The 9627-nt window shown below is 37.8% G+C and overlaps 3 protein-coding genes across 3 annotated transcripts; 2 read left to right on the top strand and 1 right to left on the bottom strand.

Moving 5' to 3' along the window:
* The first annotated feature begins 717 nt into the window (after positions 1-717).
* On the top strand, positions 718-2233 carry LOC120416938 (delta-latroinsectotoxin-Lt1a). Its single transcript, XM_039578858.2, has 2 exons — positions 718-1728; positions 1788-2233. Exons 1-2 carry the CDS (start codon positions 1024-1026, stop codon positions 2148-2150), a joined length of 1068 nt encoding a protein of 355 aa, XP_039434792.1. The 5' UTR covers positions 718-1023; the 3' UTR covers positions 2151-2233.
* A 91-nt stretch (positions 2234-2324) lies between these two features.
* LOC120417068 (N-acylneuraminate cytidylyltransferase A) lies at positions 2325-3290 on the top strand. The gene is made up of 2 exons (XM_039579029.2): positions 2325-2519; positions 2579-3290. The coding sequence occupies exons 1-2, from the start codon at positions 2449-2451 to the stop codon at positions 3288-3290; spliced, it is 783 nt and encodes a 260-aa protein (XP_039434963.1). The 5' UTR covers positions 2325-2448.
* A 35-nt stretch (positions 3291-3325) lies between these two features.
* On the bottom strand, positions 3326-4208 carry LOC120417073 (uncharacterized). The gene is made up of 2 exons (XM_039579042.2): positions 3765-4208; positions 3326-3688 (listed from the first exon to the last, which is right to left on the bottom strand). The coding sequence occupies exons 1-2, from the start codon at positions 4113-4115 to the stop codon at positions 3326-3328; spliced, it is 714 nt and encodes a 237-aa protein (XP_039434976.1). The 5' UTR covers positions 4116-4208.
* Between the last annotated feature and the right edge of the window lie 5419 nt (positions 4209-9627).

The raw sequence follows: 9627 nt of genomic DNA, 5'->3' as shown, positions 1-9627 counted from the left end.
ACTAAAAACTAAAAACTAAAAACTAAAAACTAAAAACTAAAAACTAAAAACTAAAAACTAAAAACTAAAAACTAAAAACTAAAAACTAAAAACTAAAAACTAAAAACTAAAAACTAAAAACTAAAAACTAAAAACTAAAAACTAAAAACTAAAAACTAAAAACTAAAAACTAAAAACTAAAAACTAAAAACTTAAAACTTAAAACTTAAAACTTAAAACTTAAAACTTAAAACTTAAAACTTAAAACTTTAAACTTTAAACTTTAAACTTTAAACTTTAAACTTTAAACTTTAAACTTTAAACTTAAAACTTTAAACTTAAAACTTAAAACTTAAAACTTAAAACTTAAAACTTAAAATTTAAAACTTAAAACTTAAAACTTAAAACTTAAAACTTAAAACTTAAAACTTGAAACTTAAAACTTAAAACTTAAAACTTAAAACTTAAAACTTAAAACTTAAAACTTAAAACTTAAAACTTAAAACTTAAAACTTAAAACTTAAAACTTAAAACTTAAAACTTAAAACTTAAAACTTAAAACTTAAAACTTTAAACTTAAAACTTAAAACTTAAAACTTAAAACTTAAAACTTAAAACTTAAAACTTAAAACTTAAAACTTAAAACTTAAAACTTAAAACTTAAAACTTAAAACTTAAAACTTAAAACTTAAAACTTAAAACTTAAAACTTAAAACTTAAAACTTAAAACTTAAAACTTAAAACTTAAAACTTAAAACTTAAAACTTAAAACTTAAAACTTAAAACTTAAAACTTAAAACTTAAAACTTAAAACTTAAAACTTAAAACTTAAAACTTAAAACTTAAAACTTAAAACTTAAAACTTAAAACTTAAAACTTAAAACTTAAAACTAAAAACTAAATACTAGAATTCTAGATTGAATTTTCAAGAGGTCCTGTCTGCAAATTTAATCTAAAACCCTCTGTTGATTTGTCGGTCGACCTAATGGCAATCGCTTGAACTTCAACAAGCTTTCCCCACTAGTTCATCCGTATGCCACCAGAATGCGCCACTCGTTCACGCCAAACTTTTCATCGATTCTCTGCGCGCACGCGCTTCAACTGCCAATCGATCAAACAACTACGCGCCCCTTCGCTTCGAACCATGCTTCTGAAATCATCTCTGAACAAGTCTTACTCCCTGCAATGACCACCAGTCTAACGTCGGAAAAACTCCTCCACGCGGACGCCCACTTCCGGGTGTACCTCACCAAGCAGACCACGTCCACCATCGGCTTCCGGTGGGACTTGGCGGAACCGCTGGCGGAACCGTTCGACCTGTTCAAAGTGGAAAAGTGCTACAGCTGCAAACGCAACCTGTGGGACGTGGTCCACTGGGGAACGGGCTGGTCTGTGGTGGTCCGCAGCCTCGAGCAGAACCTGTGCTACTCGTTTCGGATCAACGTGCTGCGGCAGAACGAGGAGGACGGACGGTTCCTGTACCTGAGAAAGTCCGAAGTGTTCAAGTCGTTTACGCTGCCCGATGTTCCGTCAACGTTGTCCGTCTTTCGTGCGGTCCGAAAGAGTCAACCGGCACTGATCAGAAAGCTGTTGAGCATCAAGCCAGCCTTAGTCAACGTACCAGTTCATGGAGAAACCCTACTGTATCAGGCAGTGAGGAACGGCAACCTGGAGGTCATCGACCTGTTGCTGGAGTTTGGCGCTGACGTTAATCTTGGAATGCCGTGCAACGCGGAGACGCCACTTCACGTGAGTTGAGACCTGTAATAGCTGACAAAATACTCAAAATGTCACACTTCCCCATTCAGCTAGCGGTCTACAACAAGAACATCAAGATCGCGCGCCACCTGATCGAGCACGGCGCGGACATGGGGGCGGCCAACTGCGTCGGGATGACCGCCGGCCACTACGCGATCGACACCAACGATCTGCACACGGTCAAGTACGTGCTCGGGCACGGCGGAAGCCTGGAGGCGCGGGACCGCTGCAGCTGGACGTTGATCTTCCGGGCGATCTACATGCACGTGAGCACCGAAATCGTGAAGCACCTGATGGAGCGCAAGTGTCGGCTGAAGGTGCGCGACCGAAACCGGCTGATGCCGCTGGATTACGCGCGGTTGACGCAACAGGAAGAGGTCATACGGTTGATCCGGAGGAGGTTGAAGATTTAAGCGATGGGAAACTTTTTTTTTATTCGTACAACATTAAAAATAACATTTTTGTAAGAAAAATAAAAACTAAATGGTACTGATAATTCCATATTGTTTGCCAGCACCCCTGATCTAACGCATGCGCACTTTGAATATAAACAACTTTTCACGTGCATCATACCATACCTAATTTATTCAACTTGTGCGGAGCATCTTTCTCTCGAGAATCTCCGAAAATTTGATGATAACGGTGTCTAAATTAAGCTCAACAATGCTCTTCCGGATTAGAACGATACCATGATTCACGTTTGTTCAAATCATGTCTCTCCAGCATCTGGTCGCATTGATTTGCCTCTTCCCATCTGTATTCGGCAGCATCCGAGAATTAGAGTAAGTTTTGGGGTTTGATTTTGTTACAGTTTGAAATAAAAACGGGTTTATTCCTACAGATGCCCGTCGATCGCTCCAGGTCACCAAAACTCCAGCAGCGTCACCGCGTTAATTCTAGCTCGCGGTGGTTCCAAGGGAATCCCTCTGAAAAATCTCGTCCCAATCAACGGAGAACCACTCCTCATTCGCTCGCTACGAATTCTGCTCGAATTTGATCGTTTCGCATCGATTTGGGTATCAACCGATGACGATCGAATCGCATCTTCCGTTGAGGATCGCTTTTCGTCTGATCAGGTCAGGATTCACCTGAGACCACCCGTACTGGACACCACCCCGTCTATAGAGTCAACGCAGGAGTTTATCCGGATGCATCCGGAAGCGACCAACGTTGCGCTGATTCAGTGTACTTCACCGTTTTTGAAGGTTCGCTACCTTGAGGAGCTTTTAGAAAAGTTTGAACCTTCAACGGATTGCGTGTTCAGCGTGACGCGGAGTTACAAACTTCGGTGGAGACGGGACGCTTCACGAAGAGGAGCGGTTGTTCCGGTGAATTTCAATCCCGAACGGCGTCCTAGACGACAGGACTGGGACGGCGAGTTGCTGGAAGCGGGAATGTTTTACGTGGCACGACGGGAATTGCTGTTGACGGGACGATTCCAGAACGATCGCTGTCAGGTCGTGGAGATCGAACCCGGGGATGCGCTGGAGATCGATACAGTGGAAGATTTGGAATTGGCTGGAGTGATGGTCGATTTAAGGAATAAACGATGAGATTTTTCTAATACTTTGTGGTTTTATTTGTAACATTACTCCACAACCATGGTCATCAATTTGCACAGCTCATGGGTCACTTCTGGGAACAAGTAACCATCTTCGGCAAGTTGTTTGTAACTGGCCACAATTTCGTCAAAAAAGCCAACCTTGGCCGCGGGAATCTGCGATCCCGGGTGGGAGAACAGCGTTACCGTTACGCGAAGTCCCACGGCTCGGCAGATCGGAATCCTAGCCCGAAGCAGCTCCGTGGCTATTCCTCGGCCTCGGAACCTCGGAGAAACCGAAAGTCCCCAAGCCGACAGGTAATCCTCGACGGCGTATTTTTCAAACAGGTTCGCTTGCTTCAGCATTCCGACGTAAGCGTCGTACATGGTCTGCATTCCGACACTTTTGAACTGCTCCACAAAATAAAAATAAAACAGTGAGCTCACGAGACACTTTTGCAACTTACGCAAACACTTCCCAACCCACCTTGTACTCCTTGGCGTTCGCCTGGGACACCACGGTCAGCATGTTCAGACCGACAATCTCGTCCGATCCGGCACGGAAACAAACGACGGCGACCTTCTGGGCCGCCACCGTGCGCCACATCTCGGCAAACTCGTCCAGCGCGTCCGGATCCCGGTACAACCCAACGCTGCTGCACATGGGTTCATCGCGCAGAAAGAAGGTCTTCATGTGTGCGATGGCATCCTCGATGCGATCCCCGGGCAGATCCTGGACCCGGTACTCCACCAGCTCGTCGCTGTCGACGTCCCGCGCCCGAAAAGTAATCCACACGCGGGGATATTCCACAGAGGTGGGACGCTGCCAAGAACTCATTCTGGGATGACTTGCTAAAAATTACTAGCACGGAACGTGATGCGATATCTAGCGGCCACTTCGGCGATTGAATCGTTACTAACTGGTTTCTAGAATCGCGTTAGTATCCGCTACTCTCAGATAATTGCTTACTTTTGTTGAGAGGCACGTGACTTACTGGATAGATAACTGGAGACTTTTGTTTTAGAACAGATTGTGGAATTTTGCTATCCCAAAGCTTTGAATTTAAATATATCGTCTAAAAATAATTTGCTTGTACACTTATTCTTTCTGAACACATTGTTACGTAGAGTTATTGTTAAGTTAACTTTATTTTAATCAGGGCTGCGGAGTCGGGTCATATTTCAAACGACTCCGACTCCGGCTTTCTCATATTAGCCGACTCCGACTCCGACTCCGACTCCGGCTTTCAACAAATGGTTGGCTCCGACTCCGACTCCGACTCCGGCCTACCAACTCTAGCCGACTCCGACTCCGACTCCGACTCCAGCTTTCAACAAATGGTTGGCTCCGACTCCGACTCCAACTCCACATATTTTTAAATGTTTCAAATGTTAGTTAACTATTATTAGTTAATTATTTTTTAAACATTGATAAACAGGATTATTTAAATACTCTCTAAGCGTTATGTTTTTCTCAAGAAAAATAAGTTAAGTAAAAGTAAAGTAAAGTAAATAAAAAGAAAAAAACAAATTTTATACGTTATAGAAACAGAAATCAAAAAATATCTTCAGTTTTAGAGGCATTTTGAGAAGAACAGTTTTGTAAGTAAATTTGGATTTATTTGGTTAACCTCAAATTTGTTTTTTTTTAAAGCTAATAAACTTAAGTATTAAATTGTTATTTTTGAATGAATAACTAAAAGAAACCTGGCCTTAATGATCTATTAAACAATAAAATTCAATTTGCTCACTTTCAGGCTGACATTTTTAAGAAGCACAGTAACAGGCACCTTGTTTTTTAAATGACAATTTTAAACGAAACATTTTTTTTTTGTTTTTTTTTTTAAGACGTACATGGCCATTACGCCATGGCTGAAGGAGATTATTATTGCAAATCAATGTATCTGAACAATTTCTTCGTGGAAAGGACGCTTAAGATGTCCTTTTCAAATATCTGTGACATGGAAAATATTTTACCCTGAAATTTTTTAATTTATTTTAATTTTAAAATTTTATTTGCTTTAACAAGTAGGTTCACGATACTTCGTGAAACCTAAAACGAAGCTTTATGAATGATCTTGCGCCTGCATCAAAATATATGAAAAAACTTAACATATAATAAAAAACAAATATCCACAAGTAAAATATTTTCTAGGTCACAAATATTTCATTTTTTTAAGGTACATTGATATGCAATGATTATCACCTACCGTCATATTGGCGTGGGACATACAGTATGAGAAAATTCGTACCAGTTAATAATATATTGATTTTGTTTTTTATAATATTTGAAAAATAAATTAAAATCCTATATTTTGTTCTATAATTTTTTTATTAGTTTATTTTTGTACTGAATTCTTGAGATTTGTTCAATGGTAATTTGCAACGATATCAAAACAGTTTACCTAAAATCAACATCAACAATCAATGATTATTTCAAAATTTTTTGCAACTTCTTTTGATATTTTTTGATAGTTTCAATTATTTTAACACTTTGTTTTTCTTGTACTCACACCCAAACGGCGGTCGCATGATGTTGATGCATGGCGGCATGAAAGTATATCAGAATCTGCATGAAAACTGTCCTCATGCATTTTTGCGAAATAGGGGTTTGACATTTTTGCCCGTTACCGACAATTATCGACATTACCGACGGTTTTTTGGTTGTATTTCACAAAAAAAAACCTTATCAGAACGAGGATTGAACCACCAACTTCTTGGTTATTGATCCGACACACTACCACAGCGCCATGGACGCTAGATGAAAAGTGAGTGGAAGAGCACCAACATATGCTTCTCTTTGGAGTGTTGCTCGGGGATGGGCCAGCATTATATGTGTTGGTGAGAACTGCAGATCGCTGAAATCTTTACACACAGGCAAAAATGATCTACGGGCTTGCTGCAAAAAATGTTATGAAATGTGACATTTTCTGCAGCAAATCCACTGTTGCAGATTTTGAGATATATTTTTCCTTTGGGTGTGATTATAGTGTAATATCACAATTAAAGCTTTTCAATCACAATAAAAAGCTTCAAAAACATAATGGCATCTGATAAATCAATTAAAATTATAAGATATTTTTTAAATTAAGCTGTTCTATAGGAAATACTGAACAATATAAAAAACATATTTTTTGTTGAATTTAAGATAACTCCGGCTCCGACTCCGACTCCGGGTTATCAAAAATCTTAGGCTCCGACTCCGACTCCGACTCCAGCTCTTAAAATTTAGCCGACTCCGGCTCCGACTCCGACTCCAGCTGCTTGAGTTTTGACGACTCCGACTCCAGGTCCCCAAAAAGACCCGACTCCACCGACTCCGGCTCCGACTCCGACTCCGACTCCACAGCCCTGATTTTAATGATGAAAAATTACACTAATTCAAATGAAATCTAACCGCAACAGATTATAAAAATGTGCATAACTAAACAATGCAAATGTTCAGCAAGTAAGCAAACAATCATGAAAATGCAATTTGTTGCAATTTGATGGTAATTTCCGTGGAATCGATCGTATCTGAGACGACGATTTGTCAACATAATTATCTTAATTATATAATTTGATGGAGGAACAAATGTTCAATAATGCAGCCAACCATAATGCTTCATCCATACAGTACGTAACGCAGCAAAAATTGCAACAACCCCCCCCCCCCCGCCCTTTTCAAGCTAATAACATTCAATGTCACGCTTGCTCAGACCTACCCCCCCCCCCCTCCCCTCATCCCCCTAGAGCTTATCATACTTTATGGATAACTTTCATAAATATGCACATTCACAACTAGATGACACTTGTGAAAATAACTGATTTTTGTTAAATACTTTCATCGATTTTCGTCTGCTTGTCTGTGCGCTAAACTATGCATAGAACTTTGCCACAGACATCAATTTGAGAACCAATTCAGAAGATAGGGTACGTTATCCATTAGTGGACCCCTTTCCTATAGTGGACCCTCTGAAGGGTTTTTGATGAAAAAATCAATAAAATCCCGATTTCAAGCGTGTTTTTGTCTGCAAATTTTTTATTTGGCATATTCAGCATCATTTAAAACAATGTTGTCTGACATTGAATTGTCCTTTTTGCCAAAAAAAGTGTTTTAAGTTCGACATCTGAAATCAGACATGGCCACTAGCATTTTCACAACAAAACAGCATTTCTATTTTATGATTGAATTAACTATCCAATCATTGTTTGACTGGTTAATTAACTTCACCATTCGAAATAATGTAAGTTTAAGGAACTTTACTAAAATAAAGCGCATTTTCAAGCAAAAATAATGGGGTCCAATATAGGACAACGAAAATCCTAACTTTTCCAAAGTGGACCCCTGTTAATTTAACCTTCAAAAATGAAAAAAACTGCGTATTTAAAAAAAAGTTTTTCTTAAACATACAATAAATGCTTGTTGTAATCAACCTTTTTGCATATTTTTTCAATTATGAGTATAAATATAGCTGTTTTCATGTTGAAAATATCAAACATGCTGAAGCCGTCAGAATTCATAATTAATAAAAAACTTTAGTTAATTGTACTTAACTGAAGCATCATAATTAAAGTTTGAATTGATATTTTATAAGTATAAATCAACAACGAAATATTTTTTGAAAATAAACATGCGTAGTTTTATCAGCAACTGTAAACAAATCTATTGTTTTGTTTCGGTAAACTATTTATGTAATTAATATGGAAAATGTGCATCTTAATTACTTTTTTTAATCATTTTAATGTTTACAGTTGTTTTTGAAATGTTTTCTTTGATCTTTTATGGAAATAAATGTGTTTAAATATCTGTTAGGTTTTTTGTTGTTTTAAGCCAAATTTGTTAACAAAACATATTTGTTTATGATGGAAAATCCATCGTTTATTCATTATATCTATCATAAGACCTCCACCATGCATCAAAACAAATTTGGTATAAAATAACAGTTTTCCTATAGTGGACCCGGGTCCACAATCGGATTATGGACCCAGGTCCACTATAGGAAAAGGGGGCCCATAACAGACAAAAAAACTTTTTTTCAAATGGCTGTTTTTCTGCTCAAAAACAAATTACTGATGAAACAAATAGTCAAAATTGTTCAAAAGACTTCAGATTTCATTGTTTTGAACAAAGGGTTATGAAAAAGTGCTTAAAATATTAAAAAAATGTGAAAAATGCGCGTTGGCTCTACTAGGGGACCCACTAATGGTTAAAATACCCTAACTTAAAGATTTTGAATATTTTCTTACATTATTTGAAGATACTAGAGAAAATATTGATGCAAAATATCTTGTTTGTTCATAAGAATAGTATTAAAATGTAAAGTAAAATAATACAATCAAAACAAAACATATCCAACAATTCTTTTTCATTTAAAATTTGCCAGCTTAATAATTATTTCTCAGGCACAAAAACGACACAATTTGAATGATAGGTCGCATATTTTAAATATTTATTCGTTTTTACATGGAAAATCTAGAGTTTTTTTAACAAAGTTGTAATTGTAATTGGTTAAAAACAACTCTAGAAATAATCAGTCGCAGCTGGATAAAAGTTAAAAATGTTTAAAATACCTTTATTTTTTCATATTGCACGGAGTACTAAATGTGGCAAATTTTACTACAAATGAGTTTTCCAGTGTCATCACTTGCATCAAATACTATTGAAGATCCACGGCTTTAATTTTATGTAGGAGAAATAAACCCTTTCTAATCTAACACCTATCTTTGAGTTCAGTTGAGTTTGATGCTCGATTAAAGCTTCAAAAATACTATTTAGGCAATAAACTTACCAGCAACAGCATCACCTCGCGTAAGCACGCAAATGTATGCCATTTACTGGCCAAAAAGATCAAATTCAATGCAATTTTGATCACAATTTCTATTTTGCCAGATCATTTCTCATCATTTTGTTGGCGCACACATCCACACCCAAGATGAGAGCTTAAAGGTAAGAACAAGATCGTCCGTCAGGACTGAACGCAAACGCAAAATTTTGCGCCTGTTATCATAGCCTGCCAGTCATCGACCATTGAACAAAGCAACCCCTGCAGATTGTTCGACTGACAGTTGATGGAAAAATCGAACTGGCACAGCGTTCTGCGTTCACCAGTGCGTCGAACGGACAATCTTGCTCTTAGCTTAACTGCTTAACAAAAGTCGCCATGAATATCTTTTCACTTGCGTCAACGTTTTCAAAGCGCTTAAGATATGAAATTGCTGCCAACTACTGGCAACAGGTTCTTTTAAACATTAGTTAGTCCAAGAGTTAGTCACTCACTTGAAAAATAATCCCGAAACATGTAAATAATTAGCAAGCGCCATCTTAAAAACAAACGCGACAAGTCTTTTGACGTTTGAACCACCAGCAG

Source organism: Culex pipiens, chromosome 1 (genome assembly GCF_016801865.2).
Source record: "Culex pipiens pallens isolate TS chromosome 1, TS_CPP_V2, whole genome shotgun sequence".
NCBI classification, from domain to species: Eukaryota; Metazoa; Arthropoda; class Insecta; order Diptera; family Culicidae; genus Culex; species Culex pipiens.
This window is presented reverse-complemented; position numbering and strand designations above follow the sequence as displayed.

What these genes read in the sequence shown, in the direction of transcription:
- LOC120416938 (XM_039578858.2), top strand. Translation starts at nt 1,024, where the DNA reads ATGCGCCACTCGTTCACGCCAAACTTTTCATCGATTCTCTGCGCGCAC. An exon ending in ACGCGGAGACGCCACTTCAC is followed by an intron (nt 1,729 to 1,787) that starts GTGAGTTGAGAC and finishes TTCCCCATTCAG; the next exon opens with CTAGCGGTCTACAACAAGAA.
- LOC120417068 (XM_039579029.2), top strand. Translation starts at nt 2,449, where the DNA reads ATGTCTCTCCAGCATCTGGTCGCATTGATTTGCCTCTTCCCATCTGTA. An exon ending in GGCAGCATCCGAGAATTAGA is followed by an intron (nt 2,520 to 2,578) that starts GTAAGTTTTGGG and finishes TTATTCCTACAG; the next exon opens with ATGCCCGTCGATCGCTCCAG.
- LOC120417073 (XM_039579042.2), bottom strand. Translation starts at nt 4,115, where the DNA reads ATGAGTTCTTGGCAGCGTCCCACCTCTGTGGAATATCCCCGCGTGTGG. An exon ending in CGAACGCCAAGGAGTACAAG is followed by an intron (nt 3,689 to 3,764) that starts GTGGGTTGGGAA and finishes TTTGTGGAGCAG; the next exon opens with TTCAAAAGTGTCGGAATGCA.